The sequence below is a fragment of the Passer montanus genome, unplaced genomic scaffold, assembly GCF_014805655.1.
Source record: "Passer montanus isolate IOZ18808 unplaced genomic scaffold, ASM1480565v1 scaffold8, whole genome shotgun sequence".
Classification (NCBI taxonomy): Eukaryota; Metazoa; Chordata; class Aves; order Passeriformes; family Passeridae; genus Passer; species Passer montanus.
In genome coordinates, this window is record NW_024373256.1 from 14,228,883 (window position 1) to 14,245,595 (window position 16,713).

The window sequence follows — 16,713 nt, forward strand, 5'->3', positions numbered from 1 at the left end:
CACCTTGACGCGTGGCACGTGGAAAGCCACGGGCTCCAGGGTGCTCTGCCCCAGGCGCAGCGCCCGGGCAAACTCCACCTCCCGCACATCGCACGCCGTTTTGGGCAGGAAGACGAAGCCCTGGTGGGGTGGGGGTGTGAGTGGGGTCTGGCAGCACAGGCACGGGGACAGGGACAGGCAGCAAATCCCCCCTTTACCTTGTGGGGTTCATTGGAGGTGAAGCTGTTGCACTCCAGGAAATAGGGGGGCTCGGGGGTCACTTCATAGAGGAAGACTCTGGTGTCACCCTGGGGATGGAGCCAGTCAGGGGCTGTCAGGGGGACACGGAGGGTCCCTCCACACTGTGGGGTGCTGCAGGCAGGGAGCCCCACAGTTTTTTTGGAGGGCAAGCCCTCACCTTGCCGGTGAGGAAGACTACGCTGGTATCCTCATCGTAAAAGGGCAGGAGGGTGGAAGGGGCCACGTCCAGACCAAGCACAGCCAAGGGTCCTTCAGGCAGGGCCTGTGCCCGGTACAGGAGGATCCTCCTCTCGCTGCGGCTGTGGGAGGTGACAGTGAGAGCGAGCAGTGTCCTCAGGTTCCCCTGCCCTGGTACGTGTCCCCCTCCTTACCTGTCAAAGCCGGACACCAGCAGGTAGTCACCACCACAAACCCAAACCAGGCGTGCTCCGCGTCCCCCCTCGGGACCTGGGCCCTCCTGCATGGGGTGAAGGTCACCCTGCCTGCTCCGAGAGAGCTGGGGGTGCGGTCATGTGCCCATGGGGAGGGTTCCTGCCCACAGCCCCAGGTCTCCAGCCCGTCCCCAGTGCTGGGATTGTACCTGTTGAGGCTGAGAGCTGCGCCGTGGCTCGTAGAGCCGTATCCGTCCGTCTTTGCTCACCGTTGCCAGCTTCTTCCCATCCGGGCTCCAAGCCATGCTGAAAATCTGGAGAGACAGATGTTGTGCAAATGTCCCAAAGCTGCCTCTCAGGTGTCCCTGGATTTGCCATCCCTTACCTGATCCGTGTGTCCCTGCAGGCACAAGACTTCCCGCCCGGCGCTCAGCTCCCAGATCCGCACGGTCATGTCATAGGAGGAGGAGACCAGGAGATCGGATGCCATGGGGTGGAAGCGGATGGAGTAAATCTTTTCCGTGTGACCTGGAGAGGTTCAGCAGTGCGTGGCTGTCCCCAGCTGTGGGTGCCACCAGGCTGGTTTGTCCCCAGCGTGGGGTGCTCAGTAGTCCCCTCACCTCGGAGAACAGCTTCAGGCTCCTGCAGGGTCTCCTGCAGCCCTCCCTCAGGGATCCGCCACAGCCGGATCTTGGCGTCCTCGCCCGCTGTGCCAGAAGGGATGGGCAGTGTTTAGTGGGGTGATCTGGCACGCCTGGCGCTGGGGGACTCCCTGGGCAGGGCTGGCACGCACGTACCGACAGCGAGGCGCCGCGGGTCGAAGGGGTCCCAGGTGAGGTCGGCCACGGCTGCGCCGTTCTGGATGGTGGGCACGGCCACGTTGGGGAGACGGCCGGGCTTGGAGAGCTGCGGGCGAGAGCCGGGGCTCAGCGGCACGGCACCCCGGCACCGTGCCGGCCCCCGCACCTCCCCGGGCTACCTCCAGGACGGCGATCTGGCCGCCGGCAGAGAGCAGGGGCAGGGCGGCGCGCTGCTGGTTGGCGCAGAAGCCGTCGCACTCGCCCGGCGTGGTGAGGCTGAGCCCCCGCAGGTTGGTGAGGTGCTGGTCCCGGTGCAGCACCCGGCCCTGCGCGTGCCGGAAGCGGGAGCTGGGCCCTGCAGCAGGCGAGGGCTGCGTGAGCGCCCTGAATGCCCCCGGTGGGGCACTCCGAGCCACCCCACTGCCTGCTCACCCAAAATGCTCTGCAGGGACTTCTGGCTGGGGCTGCTGGCAAAGCCACTGGAGGGGCCGGTGCTGGCGGAGAGCGAGGTGGCCGCGCTGCCCGGTGAGGCCAGTGAGGATGGTGAGGAGTAGCCACTGGCTTCCTGTGAGAGAGAGAGTCCAGGCAGGGGGTGCTGGCACCCTAGCCTTGTCTGTGGGGTGAGGGCAGCAGGGACCCCACCCCTTCAGCACTCAGTGCACTTTTCCAGCACCCCATGCTCACACTCTGGTCGGGGTCGGTGTGGCCAGTGTCGGTGTCGGTGTGGCCGGTGTCGGTGTTGGTGTGGCCGGTGTCGGTGGGGCCGGTGCCAGCAATGATGGGGGATGTGAAGGTCTCCGTGGGTCTCCGTGCAGGGTGCAGGCTCACCCTCCCCACCTGCACGGAGCACAACGGTGAGCATGGGTCAGTGGCAATGCCACCAGCAAGGACACCCCCCCAGATGACACAGACCTGCTGGCTGTCCCCTGCCCACCAGCCTTGGGCATCGGTGGCTGGCAGCATCCCTGTGCAGTCAGGGAACAGATCCTCGTGGAACTCCTGGACAGACTGGGGGAGAGGGGATGGCGTGAGATGGGTGTTCCCAAAATCCCACACCCTTTGTCTGCTGCAGCTGGGGCACCCCTGGGCAGCCCCAGACACTTCCAGCACCCAGACCATGCTACCCAGCACCCAAACTTCAGCTGCTTGAAGTGCCCAGCACCCACTGCACAACAGCACCCAGCAGGTGGCACCCAGCTGTCAGCATCCACTCTGCAGCACCCCAATCCTGCATGCAGCACCCAGCTGCCCAAATCCAGCACCCAGACTTTGCAATCCACCATCATTATCCAGGTTTGATCTCTCCTGTTCTCCCCAGGCTGGGGACTGGGGTCTCACTGAAGCCAGGTCCTTTTTGTCACCCAGTGCTGGTGAGGTGTCACCCGTGAGATGACACCAGGCACCTACGAGACAGTGCCACCCACAGGGCCCCCTCACCTTGCGTGGCACCAGGTAGCTGACAGGGACGAGGGCGGTGTCAGTGAGCTGCAGGACTCGGAGCACCTCGCAGGCCATGACATCCAGGGCCAGGCGTGGCACGGCCGCCAGGCCCCGCGTGCTGCCCTCTGTGCGGCACTGCGTCACTGCGGGACAGGCAGGGTGCTGAGGGCTGGGTGCCCAGGCACTGGTGAGCCCCCCGGGGCAGATATGGGGGGGAGGGGACCTGCTTACCCTGGGTGAGTGCTGGCTGTGTGGGGGACACCTCGAAGCAGTAGAGGAGGTTTTCTCCCTGGAGAGACATTCCAGGGAATGAGCAGGGCTGGAGGAAGCACCCCACTGCACCCACACATAACCTCCTGTACTCCACTGGAGCACCCACATGTACCAAGCTGCATCCCACTACACTCCCCTGCATCCTCCTGTCCCCCAGTGTCCCCCTACACCCCCCAACCGTGGGACCTCACCTTCCCTGCCAGCACCAGCAGCCCCGTGTCGGCGTCGTACAGAGGGATGGTCACCCTGCAAGGGAAGGGGGTGCTGAGCCAGGGCCCCATGGGCACAGCACCCCCATGGATGTGGGGCTGCATCCTGCTCCCCCCCTGGTGCACACCCCAAACCCCGTCCTGGGGAAGCGTGGAGGCCGTGCTGCGATGGGAGGGCAGCAGGCTGCTGGGCTGGTCCCCAGGTGACAGCCCTCACTGTCCCAGCCTGGGCTGACAGCTTGGCAGCAGGGTGTCACTGCCACCTGCATGGCCGTGGGGCATCCTGCTCCCTGCCCTGCTCCCTGTGCCCGGCCGTGGCACCCGGCCTCGCCGGGGAAGCCTCTGGCACCCGCGGGGTCCCCCGGGGGCGGCCGGGCCGGCTTGGCCAGTTCGGGGCGGGCGCGTGGCACGCCCGGCTCACCTGCGGAGCCGGCCAGCCCCGGGAATGCCCTGCGGCCGCCGTGCCACTGCAGCGTGTGCCTGCTCCCTGCTCCCTGCCCTGCACCCGCTCCCACACCGCAGCCAGGGCTCCATGGCTGGGGCACGCTCGGTGGCAGGAGGGGACCACAGGGAACACTCGGTGGCCTGAGGGGATGGTGGGGACAGGAGCACAGAGGCGCTCTGTGCCTTCCCTCCGCAGGGGTGGAGGAGGGAGCGCCGCAGGCACGGCCAAAGGGACAATCCATTACTTTCGGCTGACATTTCTGTGGCTGTGCCAAGGGGAGGGAGCTGCTCCATGCCATCCCATGCCATGCAGGATATCTGGTATGGCATGGTCCTGCCCCAGAGCTGTTGGCACAACCTAGGCAAACACCACCAGGATGTCTGGGGCAGGCACCGGCGTCCCCTGCCCTGCTGCCACCACAGTCACCAGCACTGCCACCACCACAGTGGTGCAGGTCGGGGACAAGGGCACCCTGAGTGCCTGGTTGTGCCAGCCCAACCCGTGCCATCCTCACCATGCTGAACAGGGAGCATTGCTCTGCTGTCACAGAGGCATGGGACAGCCCTGCAAGGGCCACCCACTTTCCCCCTGTCCCCTGGCACACAGTGGCAGGAGCTCTGTGGACACCAGGGGCATGGGGGGACTGGGACCCCAGGGCACTGGGGCTCAGGGTGCCAGAGTCCCTGGTTACCTTGGGCACACTGGATATCAGTGTCCCTGGGCACCCCAAGGACACCCAACCCAGCCTTTGTTGTTACCAGGGGGTGCAGGGGATATGAGGGAGATACCTGTACCTGGATCTAGCCCTATACCTGTGTGTACACACACCAGGGCTGCCCCAGGGACGCTGAAGGTCCTGGGAGGGCCTGGAGGGTTTGGAAGGTCTGGGAGCTTCCAGAGGTCCTGTGGGTCCTGGGGTAACATGGACTTCCCAAGGGGTCCCAGAGGTCCCTGTGACTCTGGAGGCTCCTGAAATCTCAATGTCCCTGTGACTCTGGGGGGTCACGGGGTCTGGAGGTCCCTGTGGAGGCCTCTGGGATCCTTGTGACTCCCAGGTCCCAGAGGTCCTGGAGGTGCTGGGGGCTGCTGTGACTCAGGTCCTGGGTGCTCGGATGGTCCCTGTGACCCTGAGGCCCCAGATGTCCTGGGTATCCCGGGGGTCCCTGTGACTCAGAGACCCTGGATATCCCGAGGGTCCTTGTGACTCTGAAGTCCCAGAGGTCCTGCGGGTCCAGGGGGTCCCTGTGACTCAGAAGTCCTGAATGTCCCGGGGACATTGTGTCTCCGGGATCCTGACGGTCCCTGTGACTCCAGGGTCCCAGAGGCCCTGGATGTCCCTGCGGTCCCCATGGCTGTAGGGCCCCAGAGGTGCCGGTGTCTCCACGGTCCCTGCGGCTCGGGGACTCGCGGGGATCCCGGGGGTCCCGGTGTCTCCGCGGCTCGGGGGCTCCCGGTGTCCCCGCGGTGCCGCCCCCGCCGGGCCCCAGGTGAGCGGGGGCGGAGCCTCCGTGGAGGCCGTGCCTCGCCCCGCCCCCTCGGTGCTCGCAGCCAATGGGCGCCCGGCGGGAGGGCAGGCCCCGCCCCCGCGGTTTAAATGCCGCCCCCCGCGCCCGGCGCCGCCAGAGAGGGGAGCGCTCGCCCGGCCGCCGCTGCGCTGCCGCCATGGACTGACCGCCCGCCCGCACAGCCCCGCACCGCACCGCCCGCCACGGTGAGTCCCGCGGCCGCCGCACCGCCTGACCCGCCACACGGCCACCCGGGCTCTGTGGGGCGGCAGCCCACGGGCGGGAGGGGCTCTGCCGGGCATCCACGGGCTCAGGGGGCGGTGGGGCCCGGGGGGCCCTGTGGTGGGCCCGGCAGGGCCGTGGGACGCTCGGTGTGGCCTGGGCACTCAGAGTGACAGGGTGACACTGGGGTCTCGGCTAAGGGTCGGCATGCCTTGCTCCCTGCGAGGCCTCAGCTGAGCCAGGGGCACCCGGCTGGCCCCTGCCTCGGCTGATGGTGGGGCCTCGGCTGGGCTGGGGCGGTGGCACTGCAGTGGGCTGGGACAGGGGCTCACGGAGGGCTCTTGCTTCCCTGTCCCTGCCTGTGCCTGTTTTGCCGTGGGATGCGCTGGGGTATGGCCCAGGGATCCTGGTCTGGTGCTGCATCCATCGCAGGCAAGGGGAGGGATGTGTTTGGGGCTGACATGGAGCATGGCTCCATCCGGCGTGGCCGAGTGGCAGTGAAGTACTCCAAACCCACACGGGACCAGCACGGTCTTGGGCCCATCCCGTGCTTGCTCTGTCCTGGCAGATGTGGCGGCTGGGCTCTCCTGCTGGGGTCAGGCAGAGGTGGGAGCTGCTGGCAGCAGTGTCAAACACCACCCTCCTCACTGGAGGGCTTGGCTGGGGTGGGGTTTGGCTGCCCTCGTTCTGCTTGTCCTCAGGGGCTGCTGTCCTGGGTCACTGACCTGCTGTGGGGCCAAGCGGGTCCCCACGCGGTGGCGACAAGGGTTTCCCTCTGGCTGGCACAGAGGGATGGGTGCCAGCAGGGCCCCCGGCCAGCCTGGCACCGGGAGGCAGGGATATGCCACCTCTTCTCCTGTCACCAGCTCCCTGCGCACTTCATTGTCACCTGGCGTGAGTTCAGAGGGTGCTGGGCGCCTGTCACCCTCTGGGTGTCACCTCTTTGTCTTTGGGTGTCACCTCTTTGGGCCACCACGGGGTAAATGTCCCTTTCCACTCCTGGCTCTCTCCCAGGCTGGCACTGGCCACAGGAGCCAACACATGCCAGCAGAGATGCTCCAGTTCTGACTCTTCCCAACCAGCAGCCCCCCAGTAGAGTCCCCCGGTACTCCTCCCCTTGCCAGCGTGCCCCACGCCCACAGGTCCCATCCTGCTGTGGCTGTGGCGGCCGCGCTGCCCTGACCCAGCCGTGCCGCTGCCCACACGGCGCTGGGCAGTGCCGCCATCAGCGATGACACTAATTACTGTTTTCCCCGCGCCACGCCGAGGCCGGCCGGCCCGGCCGGTGGCCCTGACGCAGGCGCTGCCGGCCCGGCTGGCTCTGCCGGCACGGGGAAGCGCTCGGGGACAGCCGCGGCCGCCCCAGTCACTGCGGAGGAATCTGCCCGTGCCGCCCGGGCCACGCGTGGCACCATCGCCGGCCTCCTCCCACCCTCCGCCGGCGTTCCGGCTCCTCCCGAGGCGGTTTGGCTGCCGGCAAAGCGGCTCTGCTGGTTTTTCTCCTTGCCGGCACCTGAGATGGGGAGCGCGGCCGGGTCAAAGGGGCAGGAGCGCGATGGAGGGGCTGGCGAGTGCTCCGGGGAATGCAATAAGCAGGCCCGCATTCCTGCGGGGCTGCTGCGGAAACTTTAATTAAATAGGGAGGGGAGCGGGAGGAGGTGGGAGCTGCGGCGGCGCAGGGTGGGTTGAAGGGGAGGAGGATTAAGGGCTTAATCCTGCACATCCCCCCGGCTGGCTCGGGGGAGGGGGCACGTGCTGACATCGGCTCCTTTTGAGGGGTGTAAGGCAGGGGAGCAGCGTCTGCAGCCCGCCTGGCAGAGGCACCGTGTCCCTCCCTGTCACCGCACGCTGCGGGGCCCCCGTCCTTCCTGCTCTGGTGCCACCGGCCGAGGTGGCAGCCCACGGGCCAGCAACAACGCTGGCTTTGTTTGTCTGCACTCGCCGGTGCGGGAAGGAACATCCCGGCTGTGCCTGCTTCCCTGAGGTCGCCAAGCAGAGGGGAAAGGCAGGGACCCTGCAGCTCCTGCAGCCTGTCCTGCACAGGTGTCACCCTGCAGCGCGGGGACATCGGCCTCGTCCTTAAGGACAGGAGGCGGGTGCAAAGCGGGGCATCCCCTGCCAGGGGCAGCGCGCGGCCCAGCCCGGGGGTGACACGGCACTCCCACCCCAGCAGGCTGGCAGGGAAAGGCTGAGCCGGGACTGGGGGAATCTGAGCCCAGATCCTCCCCGCAGCCGGAAAATATGAATAATTCGGCAAATATCTGCGGTGCAGGCGCGGGGGAGCCCAGCCAAGGCAGCAGCAGGCCGCTGGCAGGGCGGCCCCAACACCTCCAGCACAAACGGGGCCCCCTCTCCGCCCTCGGGGACCCTGCCAGGGCCGGGGGGGCTGTTCCCCTGCCCCCCGTTTCTGGGCTGTCCCGGGCTGGGGGAGCTCCTCTGTGCCTCGAAGCAGCGCCGTGCCGGGAGCGGGCGCGGGCGGGATGCTGGCGTGTGCCGGCCGAGCGGCGATGCCGAGGGGCGGAGGAGGCTGCGGGGCCGTGCCAGCCTGCTGTGCCAGGGGGCCGTGCCAGCCTGCCCGGCGCTCGTGGCCAGGCGCGGATGCGCGGCCCTGGCCGGGCTGGCCGAACCTGCCCGGAGCGGGGAGCCTGGCAGACGGGGAGGAAATGCCAGCGTAATTAAAGGGACGAGAGAGACTTGGAGTCAGCAGCTGGTTGCAGCACGGGACACGTCAGCGAAACCCGACCCTGGCATTGCAAAACCAGCCCCGGCCTCACCAGCATCCCGCAGGCCTGGCCCCGCTCCGGCGCTGCCCACCCGGGCGGGCTGGCACGGCCGTGGCACCGCTGGCATGCCAGCACCCTGCACCCACGGCTCTCCCACCAGCCAGCATGCTCTGGATGCTGGAGCCACCTCGAGGGGTGCTGGGTCTGTCCCCAACCCCAAACAGCGCTTCACAGGGTCTCCATGTTGTGTTTTTAACTCTGCTGACTGTGATGTGGGGTGCAGGAGCACCCGACACTGGTGAGGGGCTGGGGGCTGAGCTGGGGAGGGGATGCAGTGATGGTGACCCCTGGGTGACAGTGACCTCGTGGATGTGGCTTGGCTCCTCCCCAGTGTCGGGGGCTGACGGCACAGGTCATGTCAGGGCAGGGCTGGCCGGGCCAAGTGACTCAGGCGGTTGTTGGTGACCCTGCCCAGCCGTGGGCTCACCCCACCCTGGGGGGGGCCCCTCAGGAAGAGGCAAGGACAGAGCTGGCTGCTGTGTTAACCCTGTCCAACACCCCGGCAGGGGGACAAGAGGACACAGCACGGGTCCAGACCCCCCTGGCTCAGGATATGTTGTCCCTGCACTGCTGATGGGGCCGGGGCAGGCGGCACGTGCTGCTGTGTGACCTGCAGCCCCCCACACACAGCGGGGGCCCCTTGTGAGCCACAGAGGGGGCGTCTGCCTGGAGCTCCGACAGCTCTGAGCAGGGGGGAGGTGGCAACAGATGGGGCTGGGGAAGGGTTCGCCTCTTCCTTACCCAGGGATTCCATTCTGCCAGTTCCCCCCGACCCTGAGATGGAGTGGCAGGAGATTGTGAGTCTCTGGCCCAACCTAGTGTCATTAAAGGGGCTGAAAGATGGGGCTGAGGGAGGAGCCCTTTGCGACACAGCTGCTGTGACACTGGCCAGGGCATCCATGGGGAGCTGGGGTTGGGGTGGTTACAGCCTTGGTCACCCCAGAGCCTCCTCCCTCCATCCCTGCTGACCCAGCCCTCAAGGGACAGGGGCACAGCCCACGGTTCTGTGCTGAGTCCCTGGAGTTTAACAGTGAGGGGAACAGCAAGGTGACCTGTAGGGACAGGGGTGTGGTGGGGTGAATATGAGCCCCTGTACTCTCTGGGGACACAAATGGCTCCTCCAGCCCCACACTCTGTGCCCCTGTCCCCAAGAGGGGCTGCGTTTCCTGATGATCTGGGCAGGAACAGCCCCTGAGGGTGCAGCTGCTGTGACGATGGCACAAGCAAAGGGTTAAGCTGAGCTCTACGCAGGGGAGGCTGGCCAGGCTCCCACCCCTTCCCGGTGCTCTGATATTCTCCGCATCCCCTGTGTTTGATTTGCACCCTGCTGAGCAGCTGGGGAGGTTGGGGCCCTTGTGAGTACTGGGAAAGGTCTCGGTGCTCCACTGAAGACGGCCCCAATACCAGTGGAAAGTGTCTCATGGTAGAGCCTGGGGTGTGCAAAGGTACCACATCCCCAGATCCTGGGGGTTGGGGAGGGGGGAGCATGGAGCTGGGGTGGGCAGCCCCGGAGGCAGAGTGGGGTTCAGAGGTGCCCCACAGCCCTGGGTACCCCCCAGCAGGGCCCAGCCCCTCACCCTGGCTGCGCTTGTCTCTCCGCAGAGCTGACACCATGAAACAGCTGATCCTTTGCACATTACTGCTCTTGGCCCGTGGGGAGCTGGCCAGGGCATGTCCTGCAGGCTGCCAGTGCCATGATCCAAAGACCATCCTGTGTGCAGCCAGGCGGGGCCAGACGGTGCCCCGGGGGCTGCCCCCCAGCACCCTCTCCCTCTACGTCTTCGAGAACGGCATCACAACGCTCAGTGAGGACAGCTTTGCAGGGCTGCCTGCCCTCCAGCTCCTGGACCTCTCGCAAAACAAGATCACCAGCATCCAGAGAAACATCTTCCAGCCCCTGACGGAGCTCGTCAATTTGGACCTGTCCTCCAACCAGCTGCAGGAGATCACCAATGAGACCTTCCATGGGCTGCGGCTGCTGGAACGGCTCTACCTGCAGAGGAACATGATCCAGCACATCCACGCTGCTGCCTTCGACACGCTGGAGAATCTGCTGGAGCTAAAGCTGCAGAACAACCAGCTCAGGGCTGTGCCCCCCCTCGACCTGCCCAACCTCCTGCTGCTGGACATCAGCTGGAACAAGATCCCTGCCATTGCACCAGGGGCTTTCCATGCCGTCAGCATTGAGTCCCTGAAGATCGCAGGGCTGGGCCTGATGAGCTTAAACGAGGAGCTCTTCCAGGTCCAAAACAACCTCCATGAGCTGGACATCTCTGACAACCTGCTGGAGCGTGTCCCGGCGGTGCTGCGGCGGCTGGGCAGCCTCACCAGGCTCAGCCTGGCCGGCAACACCCGCATCTCCCAGCTGCCGGCTGAGGACTTCCAGAGCCTCCACAACCTCCAGGAGCTGGACATCAGCAACCTCAACATCAACACCATCCCTCGGGATTTCTCCGGCTTCTTCCCCAGGCTGCGAGCCGTGACGGCTGCTGGCAACCCCTTCAACTGTATCTGCCAGATGAGCTGGCTGGTGCAGTGGGTGAACACCAGCGGTGTGGTCCTGCGGCGCCCCGAGGAGACGCGCTGCCACTTCCCCCCCAAAAACTCGGGCAAGCTTCTCCATCACCTGCAATACACTGACTTTGGCTGCCCCACCACCACCCCCACGCCCACCACGCCCCGCACCACCACGCTGCCCCCGCCTGCGCCGCTGCCCAGCACCCACCGCCCGCCGCCGCCCCCCAGCACCGCTGCACCCACCCTGAGGCCCAGAGAGCCCCAGGGCAGCTCCACCTCGGTGCCCTTCAGCGGTGCCCCGGCCTCCACCAGCCCCCCAGCGCCCATCTGTCCCCCCCGCACGTGTCTGAACGGCGGCACCTGCCACCTGGGTGCCCAGAACCTCCTGGAGTGCCTGTGCCCTGCGGGCTTCGCTGGCGTGTACTGCGAGGTGGAGGCGAGGGGAACGACGGCAGCCCCGGGCACACCAGCCCTGCCTCCTGCCCAGCGGGTCAGCATCGCCCAGGTGGGCAGCACCTCTCTCAAAGTGGACCTGCACAACTACATCCAGTCCAAGGCGCAGCTGAAGGGCATCCGCCTGAGCTACCGGAACCTGTCAGGGCCGGACAAGCGGCCGGTGATGCTGCGCCTGCCGGCCTCGCTCTCCGAGTACACGGTGCGGGCGCTGAAACCCAACTGCACCTACCGCGTGTGCATCGGGGCGCTGGGCGAGCTCCCCAAGGAGGAGCACTGCGCCGAGGCGCACACCCTGCCCCTCAGCCTGCAGCAGCACTCCCCCGTCACCCAGAGCCAGGACCCCAACCTCGCCCTGATCCTCGTCCCTGCGCTGGCTGCCCTGCTGCTGCTGCTGGTGGTGGTCACCGCCGCCATGTACTACTGCCGGCACCGCCGCGCCAAGGCGCACGCCGGCGCTGGGGTGGACGCCGGCCCACTGGAGCTGGAAGGGGTGAAAGCCTGCCTGGAAAACGGGGATTTGAGCAGCCACGGCTGCAAGGTGCCAGAGGCGGCGATGCTTTCTGGTGGCTCTGAGTGCGAGGTGCCGCTCATGCAGTCGCACTACCCCAGCAACAACAACACCCCGGGGCTCAAACCCTCCTACTTCTGAACCCACAGGGCTTCCAGAGCCTTGGACACAGGAGGGCTGAGCTCCAGTGGCAGCACCTGGCCATGTCCCTCTGGGATACAGATTGCCAAGGAGCTGACTGAACTGAGGCAGAAACACCCCCGTCCCACAACGTGCAATTTCCGAGAGGCTGCCATGCTTTGGGAGGAGACACGAATTTACTGCTCTGTGCCTTGATTTCTGTGACTCTACCTGGAATGTGGGTAGCGGAAGAGAAGGGGGGGTTAATTTGGGGGTTGGGGGGGCTTTTTTTAGCTCCTGCTAAAGGGAAAGCTGCTGTGACTGGGCTGAGGGACGCCCACGTGCTGGTAACAAGGGTCCTTCAGCGGAGCACGGCCCATGACTCGACTCCCTGGAAGCTGATGTGAGCAATATGGCCCGGCCGAGGTGCTGGGACCCTCGGGACCCCCCGGGCCAAAGGAAGTGCCGAGCAGGCAAACCGGGAATTGAAGCTTTAAGAACTCAGAGAGAATATTTATACATTGTTATTTCCCATTTCTTCTGGGAAAACTTTTTTTAGTACAGGTTTGTGTACATCTCTTTTGTAAGGCAGATCAGAAGGGTGTCTTTTTGTAAAAAAAAAAAGCCCAAAATAATTAAAATGACAACAACGAGAAGTTCTGTGCAGCCCTGAGCACCTCGGCAGGCACTGCCCGTCACAGGCAGGGGTGTGGGCAGTGCCGCGTGTCCCCTGCAGAGGAGCGGGAAGGTCAGCCGTGTCCTCCCGTTGTTGTTGGCGAGCACCGGGATGAGTCAGGGCAAGGGAGGGGGGAGTTTTCCCTACTCTGGGCGTTTTTACCCCTAGGACGCTGCCCCCCCACCTCGGGCGCTGGGGAGGTGTTCCCAAAACAGAGGCCACGGGGTTCAAATGAGCCCCTGCCCTGCGCATCATCCAGCCTTACTTCATCGCTCCCCGCCTGCCAGATGGCTGCGGGGCCAGCTGCGGGACAAACAGCCCAGCCCAACCTCCTGACGTCACCCGCGGCGGCACCGGGACCCCCAAATCGCCCGTGACAAGTGTCAGCCTGCGTGGCCCCCCAAGCCGGGGGCGCCGCCAGAGCCCCCGCTGCCCGGCCCCAGGAACAGCCGGTTTTGTGCGCTGGCCCCGGCGGGGTGGGCTGCGAGCCGACGCTCGGCAGGTTCCCGCTGCCAAGTGGTTTCTGCTCCAACCCTCTGGTTTTAATCGTTTTCCAATCCTTTATCTTTCGGGCTGGAATTTTCCAGGTTGGGGCCCTGCCCGCCGAGGTATGTTTGATTTGGAGCGAATGAGCACAGCGCGGGGCCGAAGCCGAGGGTCAGCGCCGTGCCGCTCCGGGCCGGCCGCGGGACACGGCCCTGACCCCCGGCCCCTCGCTGCCGCTCGCCCGGGGCACACAGCGGCTCTGGATGCAATTAGGGGCGCGGGGCGTCGGCGGGGCCGTCTGGCGCAGCCCCCCGGCTCCCAGGTGGGCTTCCGGCAGGGCTGGCTCCCATTAGGGCCGGCGCAGCGGCAGGAGGGGCCCCTCGCCGGCGCGGGCGGCTCGCTGCGATGGCCACGCTCGCCCGCTCAAAGGGCCCATTGTGGTCCTCTCCCCACAGATTTTTCAAATTAACATCCCAAATTCCTCCCAAAATTGCTGCTGTGTAAATATTTTCACTGCGAGCTTTGTATATTTTCCAGCCTCGCGAGGAGGAGAGAAGAAAAGTCCCTGGCGGAGCCGCGGCCTCGCGCCGCGTGCCCCCGGCCGGCCGCCGCCACAGCCCCCCGAGCCCGGGCCAGCCCCTGCCGTGTCCCCGCCGGCACCGGCGTCAGGAGCCCTCCAGCCCCTCCTGGCCCCTCTCTTCCCCCCTCCTTTGCCTCCATGATATGCCCTTCCCCTAATGAAGCCGATTTCCCCACTTGCAAGTAGCCGAAGGTTTGCAGGGTTAACCCCTCCATGCCAAGTGTGTGCGGGGGACCCTTGGCACCTCAGCTGATCCCATTGCTCTGGAGGGGCTTCCAGCAGCTCCGGAGTGAGGGAGCTCCAGTGGAGACACCACGAGGGTAGAAGCAAAGTTAGGGTTCAGCTTTGGCAGGTGCAGTACCCCTGGGACACCCCGAGCCAAAGATTTTGGGGTGCCAGCTGCACAAGAGGGGCAGCAGGGCTCAGCCTTGGCACAAAGGTGATGGGGACACTGCAGCCAGGACAGGGCTTGGCCCCCACCCACACCACATCTGCACCCGGCAGCCCTGCGGGAGAGCAGCAGTGCCCAAAGTGGGACTGTCCAGCCCCTGTGGCTTCCTGAATCCCAGCACAAAATTCCCCTGGCCGCTGCCAGCCCCGTCGCGCGCCAAGAGCTGCTCCAAGAGCGGCACATCGTGCGGCGCTGCTAATTCCTGCGAGCTGAATCAGCGCCGACAAGGATTGCAAAACCCCCTGAAATGGACCCAAAAAAAATCTCTCTCTCTCTGTGCGATCCGGCGGGGCCGGTAAGCGACAGCCCCGGCCAGAGCCACCAGCAGGATGGGGGCTCGGCGGGGAGCCACAACGGGAGGAGCCGCCGCCTTCACCGGGGCAAATCCTGCCTGCACCCTGACGTGGCAAGGCTGGAGGGCTCTGGTCTCCCAAAAATCACCCCTGGTCCCAGACATGGCCCCACAGAAACCAAAGATAGTCCTCTGGGTGCCCCAGGTCCCCAGGTCTGGAGCAGAGCCCTGAGAGGTCATGGCTTGGTGCCAGGGGTCTGGATGTCCAATCTCTGGGGGGAGGACAGGCGTGTGCCCATCACACTGACCCCAGTGCTGCCAGGAAGAGCTCTGGACCTCATCATCTTCCCACAGAGCTGGGGAGGCCAGGAGCACCGTGTGGCCATCGAGGCTGTGGCTCATCTGGGAGTGATTTGGGCGCTGCCATCCCGCCCCAGCGCTGGGCTATTTTTACCCAGTGGAATTACGGGACAGGCGACATGGGCTGCGTGGTTGCCCCGCCTTAACCCCTTCATGTGGCTGCCCATGGGGATGGGTCCCACTGGGGTGACACCTGATGGGGTGGGGTGGCCTCTCCCCTTCCTTGTGTCTGAGGGTGGCAGCCAAGCTGGGGCAGGAAAAACCCCTTTCCTACTGATGACAAGCACATGTCAACCCAGGCATCTCTGGGATCTGCAGGGAGATGGGGACAGCAATGGACCTGTCCTGCTCAGGGTTCTTCCTGCTAGGGTGGGTTTTTTCAGAGATCCCCAAAACACCTACCATGACCCAAAATGGCTACTAAGCCCCAGCAGAAAGCAGTGCAGAGGGTGCCAGGCAGGACAACAGCAGGTCCCATTCCAGCTGGTATCTGAGGAGAGGTGGCAGGGTGACACTGGGAACATGTGCCTCGGTGGGGTTGGGTGCCCTGGAGCTGGGAGATGCCAGGGCTGCAAGCCCAGCCCCAGGAGCTGGCTCAGCCAGGCTGTGGCAGGGAGAAGGGCAGGGGTGGGTGTTAGGGACTGAGTCCCCCTGGGCAGTGCCCCTAGGGAACCACTTGGGCTCCTCCATGTCCTGCTCCAGCGCTGGGGGAGCCAAACAGCCCCAAATCCCTCCACAAACATCCTGCTGTGCCAACTCCCTGCCACAGACAGGTCCCGGCTCCGGCACCTCCCAGCTCTGTCAGACTTTGCACCGTGAAAGGTGGTGGGGATCCAGCTGTCCCCATCCCTCAGCCCCACCACCATCCTGCCCTGGAGGGACATGCCCACTGTTGGAAGACGCCACAGGAACCTCTGCTGACCCCGGATCTCATCCCTACCGATCCAGCCCCAGCCCTGAGCTGGCCATGGCACCCCAGCCTCCCCGGGGACATTTTCAGGACATTGAAAGAAGCAGTGACGCAAGGAAGCCGCTGTTCTCCTGTCACCGTGGTGGTGACAGCACCGTCCCCGGGCAGTGCTGCGCCGGCCACCGGGCGTGCGGCAGCGGGGTCTGGTCGGTGACCCCGAGTGGAGCTGGTAACCCAACCCCGCCGGTGCTGGTTACAATTTAGGGCAACAATAACCTATTGAGGCCCCTTCCTGGCTCCTGCCCTGCTGCTCCTTGATCTAATTAAAGGGGGCCAGGCGGGGACAAAACCCGAGCTGAAGGAACAGCAGGTATCCAGGGGTGGCACATTCAGGACCAGGATGCGGAGAGGGGCCATGGCCACCCACACCTCCCACCTCCTGTTCCCTCAGGGTCTGGATGTTGGTGGGGTCAGCTCTTAAGCATGGCCCTGACATGCTTTGAAAATTATGTTTGTGTGGTCAGAAATATCTCACCTGCTCGGGATTTGAGAAAGAGAACCCCCGAAAGGCACATGGTGATGTGGAGGTCCATGGGGCTGGAGCCTCCCACTCTCTGCCCTCTTCCAAGGATGCTGGATAGGGCACAACCAGCCTGAAGGGTTTGGTGTTGCTGCGGGCATTGGGGTCAGCACGCTGGGGTGTCCCCCACCTTGGGGCACGCCGTGGCCCTGCTTTGGGGTGCCATGGGGACGCGCGGTGCCGGCTCGGCGGGCGCGGTGGGGATGCGGTGGGGATGCGGACTCTCCTTCCTGCCGGCCCGGCGTCAGTAATGAATGGTATGAGTTTCCTGCCCGCCCACTGATTGCTTCCTCAAAGAGCTTCAACGAGCTGCTGCTGCTGCTGCTGCAGCTCCCCACGCCCGCTCACGGCCCGGCCGGCACCGCTGCACTGCCCAACACATCTCCGTGCCCACACCGGGCACCCAGGGCCATGCCGGAGATCCACAGCCAGCCCCGCTGCTGCTCGGCCATCCCCGGGGGGCTGAGCTGCTGTCCCCCGGTTCTAAGT

The 16,713-nt window shown here is 65.5% G+C and overlaps 2 protein-coding genes across 4 annotated transcripts in view; one reads left to right on the plus strand and one right to left on the minus strand.

Moving 5' to 3' along the window:
• Positions 1–16,713, minus strand: part of LOC120512933 (mitochondrial import inner membrane translocase subunit TIM16-like) — a 37,855-nt gene that overhangs the window by 4,088 nt on the left and 17,054 nt on the right. For both annotated transcript variants that reach the window (XM_039731785.1, XM_039731783.1), the window contains exons 10-24: positions 3,316–3,370; positions 3,083–3,140; positions 2,849–2,994; positions 2,324–2,419; positions 2,096–2,248; positions 1,844–1,976; positions 1,591–1,766; positions 1,409–1,517; positions 1,232–1,318; positions 997–1,139; positions 821–925; positions 612–697; positions 398–539; positions 198–287; positions 4–120 (exon numbers count right to left, since the gene is read on the minus strand). In XM_039731785.1, coding sequence (XP_039587719.1) covers positions 4–120; positions 198–287; positions 398–539; positions 612–697; positions 821–925; positions 997–1,139; positions 1,232–1,318; positions 1,409–1,517; positions 1,591–1,766; positions 1,844–1,976; positions 2,096–2,248; positions 2,324–2,419; positions 2,849–2,994; positions 3,083–3,140; positions 3,316–3,370 — 1,696 coding nt within the window. The remainder of the gene's footprint in view (positions 1–3; positions 121–197; positions 288–397; positions 540–611; positions 698–820; positions 926–996; positions 1,140–1,231; positions 1,319–1,408; positions 1,518–1,590; positions 1,767–1,843; positions 1,977–2,095; positions 2,249–2,323; positions 2,420–2,848; positions 2,995–3,082; positions 3,141–3,315; positions 3,371–16,713) is intronic.
• Positions 5,402–12,649, plus strand: VASN (vasorin). Of its 2 annotated transcripts, none has more exons than XM_039731787.1 (2): positions 5,402–5,489; positions 9,891–12,649. In XM_039731787.1, the coding sequence occupies exon 2, from the start codon at positions 9,901–9,903 to the stop codon at positions 11,908–11,910; it is 2,010 nt and encodes a 669-aa protein (XP_039587721.1). In that variant the 5' UTR covers positions 5,402–5,489; positions 9,891–9,900; the 3' UTR covers positions 11,911–12,649. The 2 variants fall into 2 exon arrangements, with proteins under 2 accessions (XP_039587721.1, XP_039587720.1); XM_039731786.1 differs by lacking the exon at positions 5,402–5,489 and adding an exon at positions 8,096–9,733.

What these genes read in the sequence shown, in the direction of transcription:
- VASN (XM_039731787.1), top strand. Translation starts at nt 9,901, where the DNA reads ATGAAACAGCTGATCCTTTGCACATTACTGCTCTTGGCCCGTGGGGAG.